The sequence below is a fragment of the Aspergillus campestris genome, assembly GCF_002847485.1.
Source record: "Aspergillus campestris IBT 28561 chromosome Unknown P168scaffold_3, whole genome shotgun sequence".
NCBI lineage: Eukaryota > Fungi > Ascomycota > Eurotiomycetes > Eurotiales > Aspergillaceae > Aspergillus > Aspergillus campestris.
In genome coordinates, this window is record NW_020194338.1 from 2,026,803 (window position 1) to 2,043,809 (window position 17,007).

Genomic DNA, 17,007 nt, shown 5'->3' on the forward strand with positions numbered 1-17,007 from the left:
TCGCACCGTTGCTCCTCCGAACTCTCCTCTTCCCGCCTTGCTGCCGGCAGAGTTGCCCCTGCACCGCGTGACACAGCGTCTCCCAAATCGACCCATCTCTATTCCACAGCCGAAAACAATGCCCTTTTTCAGACAATCTCCCTAGTGCGAGTCCAGAGAAGGCCCGCCAGTCACCACAGCTCCGGTCTTTTAATACAGGGAAATACGAACGAATCACGCGCAAGAGCTGTACAAGTCAGACATCTGACAGATAGATTCATGCTGAAAAAATATAGAGAAATACCTTAGAAGCACTTGCGGTGGACGATCGAGGGTCCGCTCTCGTCGTACTCCTGCTTGGAGATCCACATCTGCTGGAAGGTGGACAGAGAGGCCAGAATGGAACCACCGATCCACACGGAGTACTTGCGCTCCGGGGGCGCGATGATCTTGACCTTCATGGACGAGGGCGCCAGGGCGGTGATCTCCTTCTGCATACGGTCGGAGATACCGGGGTACATGGTGGTACCACCAGACTAGTCTTGTTAGAAACAAGGCTCTTCCACACGGGATCAAAGTAAGGGGGGAATCATACCATGACAATGTTGCCGTACAGATCCTTACGGACATCAACATCACACTTCATGATGGAGTTGAAGGTGGTGACGTGGATGCCACCGCTCTCCAGACCCAGAACGCTGGGCTGGAAGAGGGCCTCGGGGGCACGGAAGCGCTCGTTGCCGATGGTGATGACCTGTCCGTCGGGCAGCTCGTACGACTTCTCGAGGCCGGAGCTCTGGGCGGCGGTCTGGATCTCCTGCTCGAAGTCGAGGGCGACGTAGCAGAGCTTCTCCTTGATGTCACGGACGATTTCGCGCTCGGCGGTGGTGGAGAAGGTGTAGCCACGCTCGGCCAGGATCTTCATCAGGTAGTCGGTCAAGTCACGGCCAGCCATGTCGACACGCGAGATGGCGTGGGGGAGGGCGAAACCCTCGTAGATGGGGACCACGTGCGTGACACCGTCACCGGAATCCAGGACGATACCGGTGGTACGACCGGAGGCGTACAGGGACAGGACGGCCTGGATGGAGACGTAGAAGGCGGGGGCGTTGAAGGTCTCGAAGACGATCTGGGTCATCTTCTCACGGTTGGACTTGGGGTTGATGGGGGCCTCAGTCAAGAGGACGGGGTGCTCCTCGGGGGCGACACGGAGCTCGTTGTAGAAGGTGTGATGCCAGATCTTCTCCATGTCATCCCAGTTGGTGACGACACCGTGCTCGATGGGGTATCTCAGGGTGAGGATACCACGCTTGGACTGAGCCTCGTCACCGACGTACGAGTCCTTCTGGCCCATACCGATCATGATACTGCGAGGGTCAGCTGACCGCCCGGAGGATAGGGGGGAAGGACGATAATTACCCATGATGACGGGGACGACCGACAATGGAGGCTGTACTTTTTATTAGTGACTGAACTTATGGACGGGGGAATTTAAGGTTGTTTCCCAGAGCCACCCCATGCAAGGGCTGCATGGAGACCAGGCTCTGGTAACACAAAACTTTATGGGGGATAACTTACGGAAGACAGCACGGGGAGCATCGTCACCGGCGAAACCGGCCTTGCACATACCCGAACTAAGGGATCAACGTCAGCATATCCGTCCATCAACGATGCCACACAATCGAGCTCCTACTGCGAATCCAGTTGCTGGATTCGCATTGTGCACGTATTTTGAGAGCGAGGAACGGTCTCATCGACACAGAGTCGATGATTGTGTGCAATTCTCCCGTCTAATCAAGGAGGGGGGATCCGACGACGATCGTCGGATGGAACCATCAGAAATGGATCAAGACATACCCATTGTCGATAACGAGAGCAGCGACTTCTTCTGTAGAGATGAAAAAGAGATGGTTAATGACTGTGGAAGGAGTCGAGGGGGAGGGGGAGAGGAGCTGGGGGAGGAGGGGTAGGGAGGAAGCAAGGCGCTGAGGTGGCCGGAAGCTAGCTTACCTTCCATGATGACGGAAATAGAGATTAAAAACTACGGGGAGAAAGGGAGAAAGAAGGAAGAAGAAAAAGAGGATGGAATGGGAGAATTGAAGGAGTAGTTGGAGTTGTGAAAGGTGGAGGTGAAGGTAGGAGAGAGAGAGGAAGAAGAGAGGAAGAAGAAGAGAGAAGGTGAGAGAGAGATGGAGTGAGTAGGGATGGAGATGTTTTGGTGGTGGAAAGTTGGTTAGTTAAGGTGGGAAAAAGAGGGAAAGAAGGAGGGAAAAGGGAGGGAAAAGGGAGGAGCTAGTACCATACGGTATGTACGGTATGATGTGTATGTATCGTATGTATGGGACGGTATCCCGAATGGGGGCAGCGAAGAACAGAGGGAAAAGGGATAGATTACCGTACTCTCCCGTATTCTGTACCAATAGTCTCTTAGGTAAGAAACACCCCCCTGATCTCTGGTTATAATAAGAAACAGTAGTCAAGTAGTTAATTCATGGGATCCATCTTCAATATGATCTGATATCCCTATACTCTTATTCGAACGGTATACGTATCCATTACTACGTACTCCTTCCCCTATCCACTACAAAAAGAGTTGCCTCTCAGGCAGAAGAGATATCATCCAATCCTTTTCTCAAACACCACAATCGAATACCAGTCGTAGTGACTGTAACGACGGTACCTAATCTGCTGTAATCGTGGCGGAGATGTTCGATGGCAAAGGGCGAAAGATAGAGAAAAGGAAAAGAATACGTACGATAAAATAGAAGAATGGCCAGGCTTGCGCATCCTCGTGGGGCTCATCCAGGATCCAGGGTTGCCTTTCCCTTGGACCATATCCATCTCGGACACAGATGACGACGATTTGCTTTCCTTATGCTCCCTTCTTCTCCTTCCCCCAGGCTTCCAGCTTCTTGTCTCGTCCCCATTGTCCATTGTCTGAAGGTTGAACGTTCCCTTCCGGCCCGGGATCCATGATCCATCATCCATGATCTGATCCATCATCCATACCCATTCTAGAATCCCCCCTAATGAGGTAAACTAGTCCAGTGGCCACCTTCCAAGAGCCGCCTCATCCGTCTTCCGAGTGGAGATTCCCACCTTCTTCTTCTCCTCTTCCTTTCTTTCTAGTTTCTTACCCCCTTTACCGCCTTTTGTTTGGATCGACATCGGCCCAGCCTGTCAGGACCGCCACGGGACGAATCCGGTCGAACACGTTCAGTTCATTTCCCCAATGGGTTGACTCCTGATGGGTGAGGATTCCAGCCTAGAGCTGAGGTAATGTCATATGTGGCAATACACTGGATACCACGAATGACCGTTCGTCTTGTATGGTTGTGACGGGTGACATGGTGGGGTCGAAAGGTTCAACCCAGCATGGCGGGGTAGCTGGTGACTAATTGACTTTGTTGGATAGCACCACGTTGTTAGATCTGGTATTGCTAATTAGTAGCATAATTAAGAGGGTTTAGATATGTGGTTATAGATGGTTCAAGTGTAGTTAAGTAACTACTAGTAGAAGAGGAAATGGAAAGTGGTGGAAGCCACTGGTAGGCTGGAGAACCAGATGAATCTTCCCGCTCAGTCGAGAACGTCAACTTATTTTTTCCCTCTACTCGATCAATATACTTATTGCTCTACCTTCGACTTCTACAAAAAGAATTCAGATATCAAAAGATACACCCTATATTCTACATAATATTTTCCATCTTCCTTCAACTTCACCACCACAAAAACAAATCCACAATGGACCCCAACATGAACAAAATGCTCAAATGGAGCATCCAAAACTCCAACCCCGAAACAGCCGACGCCTCCGCCCGCGGCCTCAACCCGGAGATGCTCTCCTCCCTGCTCGGCGGGCCCAGCGACGCCGACCTCATGAAAGCCTCCATGGCCGCCCTGCACTCTCCCGACGTCGACCTCGAGAACAAGATCGTCGCATTCGACAACTTCGAGCAGCTGATCGAGAACATCGACAACGCGAACAACATGGAGCCCATGGGTCTGTGGACGCCGCTGGTCGAGCTGCTGCAGCACGAGGAGTCCGACATGCGTCGGATGGCGGCTTGGTGTGTGGGCACCGCTGTGCAGAATAATGAGAAGGCGCAGGATAAGGTTGTGCTGTTCAATGCGGTGCCGAAGCTGGTGGCTATTGCTACGTCGGATGCGGATCCTGCTGCTCGCAAGAAGAGTGTCTATGCGCTGTCGTCGGCTGTGCGCAATTATCAGCCGGCTATGGATGAGCTTACGAAGCATTTGCCTGAGTCGGGTCAGTATCCGAGAGACGAGAAGGTCGATGCGGGTGATATGGATACTATCGATGCGCTTATGGATAAGTTGAGGGCGCACACTGTTGAGTCGTCTTCATAAAAAATATCATAAAAAAAGAAAGAAAAAAGAAACAACAAAAAGGAGAAAATGATCAGCAGGACGAGTGTTATTGCGTTATCAGTTGGCAGCCATGAAACTTGATGATGGGCTTCTGACAAGAGTGCCCTGTGTGGCAAGCTGCCTGAAGTGAAGCCTTTCTTCCCAGGCAGACACATTGATCAAACATACTACCGTCATTACGCCATGGTCGTCGTGTGCCGCATTCCCCAATCCTATGGTAGCCTGGAGGATACCTAATACGACGTGGGAGGAGGGAACGCGAGGCCATCCCCCCGGGATCTAGGCGCCAACTCTCCATATACCACGTCCATGCGGAGGAACTGGAATGACTCGCAGGGTGGAAACTCCTGTTTTACTTTCCTATTCGCACATCCAGCATGTGTGCGTAATCCTCATATTGACGGGGATTGTCCGCGTGTCGTTTGGAACTATATAGATCGTGACTACGTGATTGTACATTATTATACCCATGAAGCACATTAGTTTCGTCGTTCCATACGTTCCATCAAACCTGTATACCTTGAATAGCGTAGATATATGATAGGGTCGAACGAGTCAATCAATCTACGACTAAACCAAATATGAGCTGTAAATAATTCATCACACCATAAGACAAGGCTAGAACAGAATAGAACAGACAGAACAGACAGAACAGACAGAACAATGGGCCAAATCGCAAGACTACGCCATCCCAAACACAACAGCCAAACAAACTAGAAACAGACCCAGGACTGGGAGAAGACCGACGAGGATGGCCAGAGGACCATTCCTTTGACAGCAGATCAAGCTATAGCGCAAGGTTGTAGGTATAATCGTCTTCTATGTTCTGCGACACCCACAAGACCACCGAACTGTTCCCATATATTAGTATTGTATCCCTTCAACGCAGCGAAGAATCTGCCAGTCATCACTCACCTGAGCATAACCAACGCATTGGCAATAACGTTCGCAATCCCAAAATACAACGTCTGCAGCGGATACGACGGCAGGAGATACTTGAGCACCATAACCGTCTATACACATCAAATCCATTAGCAACTTCCCCAATGCATAAAATCAAAATACCAGTAGGTAGGCAGAAAACTCACCACACTCCCTGCCAACCCACCCGCCAACAGCGCAAACCCCAAAAACAGCACAAAGCGCGCTTTCCACGCCACTCCATTCCCACTATAACTGAAGCTATCCGCCTGCAGCCGGGACTTCTCAATCGAGTTGATGACGAGCATTCCGAGCGCGGAGCAGATGCCGGGGATCCAGTCCACGAATTTCACGTGGACGTTCGACCCGTTGCGCGCGCTGTGCGAGAAGGCCGCGGCGTCCATTATGAAGAAGAATCCTAGTGAGAACTGTCGCAGATCGAATATTTATTAGTCTGTGTCCAAGGAGTAAGGAGCAAGGGGCAGGCTCACCAGGGCACCCGCCGTGTAGACGCCGGCGTTGCGGACCGTCGAGTTGTTGAGCCATTCCGGTTTGGACCACCGGAAGAGGCGGTTGCCGGACGCATCCATAAAGGCGTTGGTGTTGGAGGACGGCTACTAGATATGCGATAGGATGTGGGGAGGTGCAGGGTCAGTTCTGCTGGGGAGGGATCTGGATTGAATGCAAGCAAGGCGGCAGTGCGAAGAAGACGATGACGATGAGGACGGAGATGGGGCTGATAGCTGATTAGTAAGCCATACCAGCTGCTCGGAAATCACGGGATCTGACCTACATAGTATTTACTATTTACTACATACCTTACCCAGGTTACCTACTACTTTGAGTCCGGTCTACATCAGAGAGCAATCTTTAAGAATTCAATAAGCAGGCTTTGTTGATCCTGTCTTATAAATAAATATATACGCTCAGTGCTAGCTCTATAAGTCTACCCGTATTCCCCGTTCGTAAATCATCACATAGTCTGTACCAGACAGACCCAATTCAGACTCAATTGTCTTCGCAGAATAGCCTCAAAAACTCGTCAATATACGTCATGGCTTTGCCCTTCTCTAGAGGCAGCGCCTCCCTTTTGGTATGCCCTCCATCCACCACTGGCGACTCCCTCAGGTACTTCCGCAGCGCGAACGTAGACGCACGGTAGGTGGCGTGATACATGGCCTTGAACTCGTCCTCGTCGGTATTAGACGCGATGCCATCCATCGTCCTGGGTCTAACATCTTTATCCTCGCCAACGGGAGGAAGGCTCAGGTCAGCGTTGCCTGCGCCAGGTAGGTTCTTCCCCGCGCGAACCGTCGGACGGTTGTAGCCGTACAGCCGCATGCAGGTCAAGATAGTACGCGTGATGATGTTCTTGTTTTCCGAGATGACGGTCTCGGCGTCTTTCGACGTAGACGGTTTCAACTCCCCATCGAGGGACCGGGGCATAGGCGATGCGTCCCTGTCTCCCAGCACGGTCGACTCGCGGAGCTGATGAGACTGGACCCTTCGGAGGGACATGTCCCGTGCGTGGCCCCGACTGCTTCCCGGGCGAGTAGGAGGCACCTCACCATGGGGTTCTAATGGCTGTTTTCCGGGGTTGAGGTTCGCCCCGACTGACATAGACCTGGAGCGCTGGGCGGCCACCCGGTGCAGGGCCGGAAGACTGGGTTCTTCGGACTCCCGTTTGATCTGGATCGTATGGCTCTGGTGGGAAGATTGAGGCCGTGAATGCGCCATTAACTGCGAGACGGCTTCCCCGCCCCTCTGCCTCACCCGCTTGTGGTGCTCCGTTACTGAATCAAACAGCGTCGCCACCCGTTTCCGCTTGGGACTCGGCGAGCGGAGGTCGGGCAGGAACTCTGAAAACTGGGCATGGCCTGCGAGGCCATCGGGACTCGGCGGGCTCGGGAGCGCCTGGGCCCTGGCTATGAGGGAGGTAGAGAGCGGGGCGGCATATATTCTTAGTTCTTGCCCCGCCCGATCATGAATATGCGCATCGAAGCTCGGTGAGGAAGACACCGGGGGAGTTGGCGGTCGTTCATACGTCGCGGCGCTTGACAGCACGCCGTAAACCAGTAAGTCTGTTGTTCCCGAGGGGGAAGCCTTTGCGCGCGTCGCATTATCGACGTGCACGAGCAGGCCGACCGGGCACTGAATGGTCTGCAATGTATCGAGATCCTCCTCCTCCAGCCAGAGATTGCCCAGCAACCGGCTCTTCAGCCATTGTGCCGTTCGATCGTCGCTCGTGTGCAACTCTAGGTTCGGGCCCGCTCGGGCGTATAGTGGTATCAAGGCGGGATTCACGAAACACCGGAGGCGAAGAATGGAGTCTCTGACAATATCCGATTGCCAGTTGGCTGATCGTTCCACCAATTGTAGGCCTGCCCATAGGTCGGTCAGAAGGGTTATTGCTGTTGAAGCGGTTGAGTACCACGGGACGAGTCTTACCTTGCAGCTGAGATTCCCCCTCCAGCACGAGGGGTCCGGACCAAATATTCATCCTGACAGTCTCAGTAATACTCCGGCCTCACATCTTCAGTCGTCAAAGGTCATTCATCCCAGGCGTCGAGGGATGCGGTATAGACAAGACAGGCGGTCGTTTGCCTGCACCGAACGCGCATGGAAGACGCGGGCGCGGAATCACGTGATTCATATCGATGGATGAACACAACTTATTACTAATCTTCTACTTGGGCGCCTCCTGCATTGCCAAAGACAAGGGAAAGTGCTGAATGGGAAGCTCATCGTTCCTAAGGGTCTCCAAACTGCTGCCCAAGACCCATCGACCCTCTATAGAACGTAGCGAGGGGACGTAGCGAGGGCTGTATCATACATCAACCATAGCGCCAAACAAGGAGAATAGTGGGATCAAAAGGCTGAATCTCAAAGGCATATAGAAAGATAACAGAAAAAGCGTGGACTCCGAACACATATCAAAAACAGAACGCTGCCCCATCAAATTCAAAAAGTAGAACAGGCAGAGCGGGCCAAACCATGGCTTTCGGAGGACATTGGCACTCCGACATGCTGACTACCTCGAACCAACCCAACCCGACCGATGGCGACTCCGTCAAAACTCTTCTTGTTCTTGGAAGAACATCGAGAAACTAATGATTGTTCCGTAAATCAAAAGACCTCCAAGAATCGACATGACCATCGCGGGGATCTCAATGGCGCCGCTATGCGCAAGGACCGCGGGAAGCGCTGTGTAGAGCAAGAGTGGTCAGCACTAATGAACCAAAAAAGAACCAAGCCCAAGGAAGAGTATCCGTCCGAGAGCCGTGGCAGTTCCCTGCACAATCCAGAATGGGATGCGCCCGCACGCGCGATGAAGCGACTTACCGATTCCCATCAACACCAGGAACCCAGTCATGAAGCGACCAAAGTCCGCGGCCGCATTGCCGGAACTGTCCATGAAATCATCGGGATTCGCACATCGCGAGCAGATCCAGTTGGGGAGCGGCGCTACGACATAGGTTGCGACAACGACGAGAGGCAGGAAATTGTGCCAGAGCGCCGAGGAGAGAATGACCAGGAGAAAGCCAATGGCGAGGATCTACATCGAGACGAAACGATCGGCGATTAGTACACCCGTCCGCAAATTGAACGACAACAACTTACAAAGGAGAGGGCGATGATGGTTTTGAGTCCGGCCGTCATGATTGCGGAGAGACAAGCGGAGGGAGGGGAACACGCTCAACCGGCAGGCGGGTCGATAGCAGCACGAGGGGACGTGGTGGGGGATGCAATTCACGGGAGGCCGATCCGACGAGGGCAGCGGATCTGCATGAGAGAACCGACAAGATTGAAAGGAAAGGAGTGACGCAGAAGCGAGTTGAAGTCGTAGAGAACAGGCAAGAAGATGACGACGGAAGTTGTGACGTCTGGAGGTTTGGTATGGCAGCCTCAGGCGCTTAGGCCGTCCACCGCCCGCTCCCGAGCTGGGCAGCCTGAGCAGCCTGAGCTTACTACAGCTAGATTCACCGCGTCAGTTGCTTCTCTGCCTGTCGATATCAACGACACTCCGGCTTCACTTTCATCCTTCTTCTCCTCCCTCATCACTCCACACCTTTTCTCGGACAGAATCGAACACTGAGCGCTACATAAAGCTCGTGTCATCTACCAGAACCTCGACACCTTTCCCGTCCGTCTCGAATCTAGCTATCCATCATGTTCAGGAACAACTACGACAACGATGCCGTCACCTTGTATGATCCACACCCCACTCCTCCACTCATGTTAAGCCCCCCAGAAACTAATCAATGACTTCTTGTATAGCTCCCCGCAAGGTCGGATATTCCAGGTGGAGTATGCACAAGAGGCCGTGAAGCAAGGATCCGTCGTCGTGGGGTTGGTCAATAAGACGCATTCGGTTCTGGTTGGCTTGAAGGTGCGCATCTCGGTCCTTTCCATTCTTCTTCGACACAATTAGAAACACAAAGAGAGAATGTGTGTGAGATAAAAAATGCTAACGGTGGATCGACAGCGAAACGCCGAAGAGCTCTCCTCGTATCAGAAGAAGATCATCGAAGTCGACTCCCACATGGGCATTGCCATCGCCGGCCTGGCCTCCGACGCCCGAGTGGTCTCCAACTTCATGAAGCAGCAATCGCTCAGCTCCCGAATGACATACGGCCGGCCCATTCCCGTCGACCGCATCGTGACCCAGATCGCCGATCGCGCCCAGACAAACACCCAGCAGTACGGCAAGCGGCCGTACGGCGTCGGCCTGCTGGTCGCCGGCGTCGACGAAGCCGGTCCCCACCTGTTCGAATTCCAGCCCTCAGGCATGATCCACGAGATGCTCGCCTGCGCCATCGGGGCCCGTTCCCAGATGGCCCGCACGTACCTCGAGCGCCACCTGGACGAGATCGAGTCCAGCTCCCGCGACGAGCTCATCACCCACGGCCTGCGCGCCCTCAAGGAGACCCTCTCCCAGGATAAGGAGTTGACGGTGGATAACACCTCTGTGGGTGTCGTCGGTCTGGCGGGCGAGGGCGCCAAGGGGAAGATCGAGAGCTTCAAGCTCTACGAGGGCCAGCAGCTGCTTCCGCTGCTGGAAACGGTGGAGCAGCAGGATTCGGGCGAGACGAAAGAAGGCGAGGGGATGGAGGTTGATTCATAGGTTTTGAAATGATGCCCATAGACATGAATCTGTTGATGTTGACAACTGGATCCTGGTGATTTAATTCATTACGTTTCTTTCTTCTTATTTCTCCGTCTGTCTCTTTTTCTCGTTATTCGCATCTCATCTTATACTCCACTACTAGTAAGAACCCAGCCAAAAAGACGGGAGTATTCTCTCTCTCAAGGCGTTCAATATAGAGAATGATCTCAAGCCCTAGTCCACCGTCAATTCTACAAACTATGTACTCGGAAGTTAGTCTATCTTTGGTTAATTCTATTTCTATTGATGTATCTTCAACGGAGTAAACAGGAAGGACGGGAGGAGAAGGCAAAATAGATCAAAAGAAAGGAAGAATCGAAAACACCAATTCCGTTGGACCACGCAAGAAAAATAGAATATTTATAGAAGCAGACGATAGGGTTCTCCGCAAGCAGAGTATTCATCAATATCTATTCCCCCCCCCCCCCCCCCCATATTCATTCCTCCCCCCAGTTCAGCTTCATCCTCGCACTGCTAACCTTATACTCCACCAATCGCGGCCAAACATCCGCAACATCCTTCGCTTCAACGAGAATATGGCCATTAGCAGGACTAATGTATCCCTCTTCCACAGCCTTGCGCACCCACACCAACAGCCCATCCCAGTACCCGTTCACATTCAACAGCACAACCCCCAAATGGTGAATCCCCAGCTGATTCCACGTCGTCATCTCCATGACCTCCTCGATAGTCCCGAAGCCGCCCGCCAGCGCCACGAACCCGGACCCGGGCCCGCCCTCCTGCACCTTAGCGGCCATGAGGCGCTTCCGCGTGTGCATGTCCGGCACGACGGTCGTCGTCCCGAAGTCCGATTCGCCTAGCACTTCCGGGTCCCGGATGATGCGTTCGGCCGTCTTGCCGCCTTCGGTGTTCCACGATGTCGAGGCGGGGGGCTGCTTTCCTCCGTTTGAGGAGCCGTTCTCGTAGCCTGGTTCGACTTTCACGAGGGCGCGCGGAATCACGCCGTGCACGGCTTTGGGGCCGGAAAGCGTGACGAGGGTGCGGGCGAGTTCGCCCATCAGCCCCGATGTGCCGCCGCCGTAGACGAGCTGGACGTTGTTCTTGTGGAATTCATGGGCTAGTGATCGGGCCGTTTCCATGTGGGCTGGGTTGTTTCCGGCTACGGAGCCGCAGCTGGGGAAAAACGGCGTCTGTGTTAGTATAGGGATCGTAGTTTTGGCATCGGAGGGCGGGGGAGGGGTCGCGGAACCGGAGTTGGGCAAAACTTACAACACGCAGACGACCGCGGGCTTGTTTTGGGACTGAACGTCGGCCATGATGGAGGCGAGAATTGTGTCAAAACAAACAATAACAGCAGTGGAGCATTCGTGGGAAGTAGATACGGCAAGATGATTGTTGGGAAAGGTGAGAAGCACAGGAAACTAGAGTGGATACCGAGCGTCATCGAAGCGGGCGGGTCCAGCCTAAATAAATCACCGTACATGACAGACAACTCTGCCCCTTCGTCCACTGCCTACCATCCAATGTGACATACCACAGAAATCTTACAGGCTGACGGTCCTTCAAAGTGCCAACAGTCGACGCCCTTTGGAAAAGTGACTCATCGACAGAGGTTGGGCAGCGGGAGCGGGGCCTTCGCCAAGTTTCGTTGTATACGAGAAGAATGAGTCCAGAACACATTGCCCACCTCGAAAAAAGAGGTCCTGGGGCGATCCCGTGATAGATTTGCTGATGTATACCGTGTCGAATTATTCTAGAAACTAGACTTTATTGAATCAGGTGTTTGGGGCCAGAAAAAGTAGGCCTTGGTGGGTATCATAGAAACTTTGGCGCACACTCAACTCCCAGCTTTACTCTTCCCCTTCCGTAATGTGGCATCGTCGGACGCAGCCGGTGTGGTGGTCCTCCCCGGCGTCTCTCCTCTGAGCTGCGGTGTCCCAACTCTGGGGATCACGCCCGGGGGCGCAAGCTGTTTGGTCCCAGGCCCTCGCTCTGTATCCCCAGATCTGGAGAGGATAAATGACCCTGGTTCTCCGACCAATGGACTCTCATCCATGAATTCTTCTCCGTATCGAGAAAGGAGGTTGAACGATTCAGCAAGTGTCCTTGTATCCTGGAAGACGGACCCTGTATTGGTCATTTGCGACCCAAGCAGCGGCCCTTTGGCGGCAGCATCGGAGTCAGGCATCGGTGTGTTTTCCTTGCTTTGCTGGGACTGCGCGCCAGGCTGGCCGGCGTCGAGCTGTTTCGGTGCGGACGGCATATAGGTGTATCCATGCGATGCGGTGAACGTAGGTAGAGAGGATGCGGTCTTCAGGAGACTGCTCAACGATGTGACGGCAGAGAGCTGTGCAATTAAGGATATCCCGTCGTTAGTAGCCCTTCTAGACAAAGCATGGAGTCACCAGAAACAAGAAGCAAGGAACTCACAATCCGATTCCCCACCACACTCGCAACCGACGGAGCCATATAGATACAATCTCCAACAACAAAATAGGTAGACAGCACCGCGACCTCATCCTCCTGCCCAGCTCGCTTCTGCCGCGTCTGCTTCCGAATCACCCAGATATTGGACGGCTCGTGGGCAAAGCGAGTGTCGGACTGTGCCGCCGCCTGCAGCGGATCATACGCGACTATAAATTCTAGCCCCTGCATCGTTTTCAATCGAGCTTCGAAGGCCTCCCGGGTCTCCACGAAATGGCGGAAGGCTTCATTGTAGTTGGCCTGGATGGCCAGAGAGGCGTTGTTGGACGTCGCATCGAAGAATGGGGACTCGGCGAAGTAGAATAGAACTAATCAGGGTGCGATTGGAACGATGTCAGTTAAGGTGAAGATCTAGCGATATGAATCGGCACAGCTGCGTACTGTTGTTTGAATGGAGGTATCCTCCCATCATCTGGACGTGCGGGGGAGATCGCCAGAGGATCTCCTCCATTGAAGCATCTTGGCCGGTCGCCATCGATGCACCACGTCTCAGGTCAATTGCTATGAGGAAGTAGAACAGGGGAGACGGCGGGAAACGGCAATGAAATAAAGTTATTCAAAATGTTGTAAGGCAGGAAGGTTATGAGTCTCGGCGCATCTCAGAGAGTTGGAGAATCCGACGCGGAAGAGAACCGGAGAAATCGGTCTGACCGCCCGCCGAATGGGCAAATTATACATTATGGATTCTTTATATCAGAAGCTACATCTTCTTTCAATCGGAGGTTGTCTAATGGTGGATGGTGTGCTTATAGGAAATAACAGGAATTGGCCATCAAAGAGTTATTTGCTTGAATTATTTGTAAAAAGTATCGAGGTGGGGTGCGCACAGGACCCGTATCAGGATGCTATATATATACTTCTATATTTATTCCCACATGCTCCAAATCTCATGTACAGTATTGATCGCCTGAACTATATAAAAGATGATAAATGGAAAAATAGCACGCCGTTTCCCTCTCACGCTTCCTGTATGTTGATTTAGAGACTCGTATAACCCCATGCTCCAATCGATGCAATTGTTGAAACCGCTATCAAGACATGACCCTTCGTACAGCACCGTAAAAATCGTGGGCCAAACTGAAATAAAAAGAACAAGGAAAAAGAAAAAAGAGATATCAGAGGCGGGAACGTGGAAATCCACTCCCTAGTGATGTGGTGTGAATATCCCACACACGGTCTTCAGCTTGGTCAGCATCTCGTCCCATTCACCCTGGGCTGTACTCAGAGTCGTCACAGCACCGCCAGCCCCGATGCGCCACCGTTGCTCAGCCTGGGTGTCAGCGGAGCAGGTGAACGCCGTGCGGATCAGAACCGAAAAGCTCCCGCCCCCTCCGAGATCCAAGAAGCCCATGACGCCGGAATAGATCCCTCGATTGCGGCCTTCAATCGCAGACAGATGCATGCATGAGCGTTCTTTCGGCGCCCCCGTCATGGAACCCGGTGGGAGACATCGTTGGAGCGCCACTAGCCCATACCCCGACATGTTCGACGACTGAAGCTGTGGCATATCGCGCACCGCGAGGCTCGGCCGCTTCGGATCGACTTGACCCTTGACGTGGGTAATCATCTGGTATACTCGGCCGTGGTCTTCCACTTCAAGAAGCTTTTCCACTGAGACGCCCCCCGAACCGCAGATCCCGTAGAGATCGTGGCGGATCAGATCGGCGATCATCAGGTTCTCGGCCATTTCCTTCCTTGAGCCCAGGATCTCCTTGGCCTTCTCCAGGGTCATGTCGCTGGACTTCCTCACGGTGCCTTTCATCGGCTTCATCTCGAGCGTGGATGTCCGATCCCAGTTCAGAAAGCACTCGGGACTGCTGCTCACGATTTTTACATCCCCTAACCTCGCATAGGCGCTAAATGCAGCAGGGTTGTATTTTCGTAGTCGCCTGTAGAGTTTCCAGGGAAAGTTTCGTCGGCCACTGTCGGTATCGGGTGAGGGTAGTGTGATGGATGTTTCGCAGGTGAGGCATAGTTCGTATGACTCGCCAGCCTCAAGTTCGTCTTTGCAAGCCTCTACTTGACTTTGGTATGTTTCTTCATCTGGGAACCGCACGGTGCCTCTTCGGAGGATGGAATCCAGGAAATCCGCATCTCCGGCGTCATTTCCGGCGTCTATGGGTTCCGTGGATAGAGCCACCAGAGACTGCAACGTCTGGCTCAACCATCCATCGGGCGACTCGTCAGAGTCAAGAGTGGACTGTATTGTTATACGCCCCGTCTCATTGTCAATGACAATGCTCCTCTCGGTCCACATAAGACTGACGTCAGGGGGATCTTCACTAGAAGCCTCTTCGCTAGTCGAGGGAAGGCCGTGATGAGAGATGTCGCCATGATGCTTTGGCCGGGCGAGGCATGCTAGGCCCATTTCATATGAAAAATAGCCCAGAAAACCGCCCCAAAATGGCACCGTATGGTCTCCCGTGTCGACCTTTTTCGCGTGCATGACATGTCTAAGGACATCCCAAAATTGAACCACTGGCAGAGAACATGCAGACAGGTCATGTTGAGATTCTGTCGCTTTGCAGTGGGTCCAGGGGTCGGGTAATGTCTCCAAGACCAGCTCTTCCGACTGCGTATAGTATTCCAATCTCCAACTGGTGGGACTCGGCACTGAGATAACACTGTGCTTGCCATTGGACTGAAATAGGACTGCCGGAGAGCCTGAGGTATTGAAATATTCTAGTAAAGTTTCGGCGTCCAAGCTGTGGGACGTAAAAGACCGAAAGTGCGAACGATGCGAGGTCGAAGCGCTCCACTCAAGCATTGTCAGTACAATATCCGGTAAAGGAGTCACGGCGCTGATGTGGCTGGAAAGTTCAGCCGGGGGGCTCTCAGTGACAGCACGGCGATATTTCTTATTGTACGCGAGTGAAGTCTGCCACCATCTCCTGAGCATCTCAGTGCAGGCCTTTCGGTCCGATTTGCAGGACTCAGGGTGGAACTGAACGCCCCAGAATGGTTTTCGCCGATGCCGCACAGCCATGGGGATATGCACTGTGTCGGATGAACTGCCTTGTTCAATAGATGACCAGGCCACGAATTCTAAATCTTCAGCTGCCGGTGGATTGACCCTGGGGCACCCAGATGGTCCATTGGAGGACAGATCACGCCTAGGGTCCGCTTGAGCATACAGCGAATGATAGAGAGTCACCCCTGCCCCCTGCAGACCCTCAAAGATGTCTGTCTGAGCTGTAGAGATCTGGTGGATCTGACCATGCAGAGGCGCAGGCAAGCGCTCAATCGGGATACCATGGTGAAGACACAAACTCTGGAAGCCAAGGCAGATCCCCAAGACGGGCACCAAATGGTCGTCGCTTAAACGCCAGATGTCCTGCATGATCCCGACATCACGGGGGATGCTCGGATTCCCCGGTCCGGGTCCCAGGACGACAGCTTCATAACGCTCGAGGCATTGAGCCATGTTATTGTCTGGCCATTTCGAATCGATCATCATCACCGTGACCTTGACTCCCAAGACCTCTTCAAGCATGGCCACGACATTGTAGGAAAATGAATCGTATGCATCAATATATAGAATGCTCTTGGGGGGGGACGTCAGACCGTTCGACCAAGGATTTGGGCCGAGGTCGGACGGAGACTGATATCCCAGTGACGGTGCCATGCCACTATCAAGACACTATCCAAAAAGTTGAGTAGATTGTCGTGGGATACTGATGGGGTGAAGAATAACAAAATCCGATATTGATCAGAACATGAGTCAGGGCAGAGAGGGCGCCCAAATAAACCCTCGTGGACAAAGAATTAAATCAAGAGTAGTACGGGGAACGGGATCACGCATGGGGTTCCATAATAAAAGACCAATATCATACTATACAAGCATATCAAAAGAATGAGAAGGGTTGGAATAAAAGTCGGATATCATCGGTCCATAGTGGATGATCGGATAGAAATGTTTTGGCGGCGGCAGAGAAGAACGGGTGGAGAAGAGAGAAAAATGAACGGCGGAGGCTGCAATCGGCCGGGAAATCACTGGGTCTGGGTCTGGAAACCCAGCAAATTCATCAGCTTCAACCCGTGGATTTCCATAACCTTATTAGCTGGAGTCCCACCAGATACAATATTTAGGGGCTTCTTCTTGA

The 17,007-nt window shown here is 52.8% G+C and overlaps 8 protein-coding genes across 8 annotated transcripts; 2 read left to right on the forward strand and 6 right to left on the reverse strand.

Moving 5' to 3' along the window:
* Positions 1-284: 284 nt before the first annotated feature.
* act1 (actin ACT1) lies at positions 285-1,996 on the reverse strand (the record flags this gene model as incomplete). Its single annotated transcript, XM_024835858.1, has 5 exons — positions 285-515; positions 575-1,434; positions 1,558-1,613; positions 1,837-1,867; positions 1,990-1,996. The coding sequence occupies 5 exons, from the start codon at positions 1,994-1,996 to the stop codon at positions 285-287; spliced, it is 1,185 nt and encodes a 394-aa protein (XP_024695449.1).
* A 1,357-nt stretch (positions 1,997-3,353) lies between these two features.
* Positions 3,354-4,384, forward strand: fes1 (Hsp70 nucleotide exchange factor FES1). Its single transcript, XM_024832611.1, has one exon. The coding sequence runs from the start codon at positions 3,724-3,726 to the stop codon at positions 4,348-4,350; it is 627 nt and encodes a 208-aa protein (XP_024695450.1). The 5' UTR covers positions 3,354-3,723; the 3' UTR covers positions 4,351-4,384.
* Positions 4,385-4,873: 489 nt separating this feature from the next.
* Positions 4,874-5,924, reverse strand: P168DRAFT_303115 (UPF0220 family protein). The gene is made up of 4 exons (XM_024838720.1): positions 5,784-5,924; positions 5,460-5,720; positions 5,287-5,384; positions 4,874-5,222 (listed from the first exon to the last, which is right to left on the reverse strand). Exons 1-4 carry the CDS (start codon positions 5,880-5,882, stop codon positions 5,159-5,161), a joined length of 522 nt encoding a protein of 173 aa, XP_024695451.1. The 5' UTR covers positions 5,883-5,924; the 3' UTR covers positions 4,874-5,158.
* Positions 5,925-6,216: 292 nt separating this feature from the next.
* Positions 6,217-7,887, reverse strand: P168DRAFT_288757 (uncharacterized protein). The gene is made up of 2 exons (XM_024836862.1): positions 7,741-7,887; positions 6,217-7,673 (listed from the first exon to the last, which is right to left on the reverse strand). Exons 1-2 carry the CDS (start codon positions 7,790-7,792, stop codon positions 6,301-6,303), a joined length of 1,425 nt encoding a protein of 474 aa, XP_024695452.1. The 5' UTR covers positions 7,793-7,887; the 3' UTR covers positions 6,217-6,300.
* A 90-nt stretch (positions 7,888-7,977) lies between these two features.
* Positions 7,978-9,167, reverse strand: P168DRAFT_288758 (Vps55 family protein). The gene is made up of 3 exons (XM_024836863.1): positions 8,914-9,167; positions 8,635-8,848; positions 7,978-8,496 (listed from the first exon to the last, which is right to left on the reverse strand). Exons 1-3 carry the CDS (start codon positions 8,950-8,952, stop codon positions 8,363-8,365), a joined length of 387 nt encoding a protein of 128 aa, XP_024695453.1. The 5' UTR covers positions 8,953-9,167; the 3' UTR covers positions 7,978-8,362.
* A 116-nt stretch (positions 9,168-9,283) lies between these two features.
* On the forward strand, positions 9,284-10,642 carry pre5 (proteasome core particle subunit alpha 6). Its single transcript, XM_024841036.1, has 3 exons — positions 9,284-9,500; positions 9,571-9,682; positions 9,779-10,642. Exons 1-3 carry the CDS (start codon positions 9,463-9,465, stop codon positions 10,415-10,417), a joined length of 789 nt encoding a protein of 262 aa, XP_024695454.1. The 5' UTR covers positions 9,284-9,462; the 3' UTR covers positions 10,418-10,642.
* A 254-nt stretch (positions 10,643-10,896) lies between these two features.
* Positions 10,897-12,057, reverse strand: P168DRAFT_303119 (LOG family protein; the record flags this gene model as incomplete). Its single annotated transcript, XM_024838721.1, has 2 exons — positions 11,690-12,057; positions 10,897-11,593 (listed from the first exon to the last, which is right to left on the reverse strand). Exons 1-2 carry the CDS (start codon positions 11,734-11,736, stop codon positions 10,897-10,899), a joined length of 744 nt encoding a protein of 247 aa, XP_024695455.1. The 5' UTR covers positions 11,737-12,057.
* A 50-nt stretch (positions 12,058-12,107) lies between these two features.
* pabA (aminodeoxychorismate synthase pabA) lies at positions 12,108-16,792 on the reverse strand. Its single transcript, XM_024834185.1, has 4 exons — positions 14,075-16,792; positions 13,286-13,405; positions 12,851-13,212; positions 12,108-12,767 (listed from the first exon to the last, which is right to left on the reverse strand). The coding sequence occupies exons 1-4, from the start codon at positions 16,527-16,529 to the stop codon at positions 12,258-12,260; spliced, it is 3,447 nt and encodes a 1,148-aa protein (XP_024695456.1). The 5' UTR covers positions 16,530-16,792; the 3' UTR covers positions 12,108-12,257.
* Between the last annotated feature and the right edge of the window lie 215 nt (positions 16,793-17,007).

Coding starts and splice junctions, on each gene's coding strand:
- fes1 (XM_024832611.1), top strand. CDS start 3,724: ATGGACCCCAACATGAACAAAATGCTCAAATGGAGCATCCAAAACTCC.
- P168DRAFT_303115 (XM_024838720.1), bottom strand. CDS start 5,882: ATGGATGCGTCCGGCAACCGCCTCTTCCGGTGGTCCAAACCGGAATGG. Junction 5,721..5,783: donor TCTACACGGCGGGTGCCCTG/GTGAGCCTGCCC, acceptor GATCTGCGACAG/TTCTCACTAGGATTCTTCTT. Junction 5,385..5,459: donor GTGGGTTGGCAGGGAGTGTG/GTGAGTTTTCTG, acceptor TGATGTGTATAG/ACGGTTATGGTGCTCAAGTA.
- P168DRAFT_288757 (XM_024836862.1), bottom strand. CDS start 7,792: ATGAATATTTGGTCCGGACCCCTCGTGCTGGAGGGGGAATCTCAGCTG. Junction 7,674..7,740: donor GGGGGAATCTCAGCTGCAAG/GTAAGACTCGTC, acceptor ACCTATGGGCAG/GCCTACAATTGGTGGAACGA.
- P168DRAFT_288758 (XM_024836863.1), bottom strand. CDS start 8,952: ATGACGGCCGGACTCAAAACCATCATCGCCCTCTCCTTT. Junction 8,849..8,913: donor CCATCATCGCCCTCTCCTTT/GTAAGTTGTTGT, acceptor GTCTCGATGTAG/ATCCTCGCCATTGGCTTTCT. Junction 8,497..8,634: donor CCTGGTGTTGATGGGAATCG/GTAAGTCGCTTC, acceptor TGCTCTACACAG/CGCTTCCCGCGGTCCTTGCG.
- pre5 (XM_024841036.1), top strand. CDS start 9,463: ATGTTCAGGAACAACTACGACAACGATGCCGTCACCTT. Junction 9,501..9,570: donor GACAACGATGCCGTCACCTT/GTATGATCCACA, acceptor CTTCTTGTATAG/CTCCCCGCAAGGTCGGATAT. Junction 9,683..9,778: donor CGGTTCTGGTTGGCTTGAAG/GTGCGCATCTCG, acceptor GTGGATCGACAG/CGAAACGCCGAAGAGCTCTC.
- pabA (XM_024834185.1), bottom strand. CDS start 16,529: ATGGCACCGTCACTGGGATATCAGTCTCCGTCCGACCTCGGCCCAAAT. Junction 13,406..14,074: donor GACCAAGCTGAAGACCGTGT/GTGGGATATTCA, acceptor ACTTCCTCATAG/CAATTGACCTGAGACGTGGT. Junction 12,768..12,850: donor GTGTGGTGGGGAATCGGATT/GTGAGTTCCTTG, acceptor TTAATTGCACAG/CTCTCTGCCGTCACATCGTT.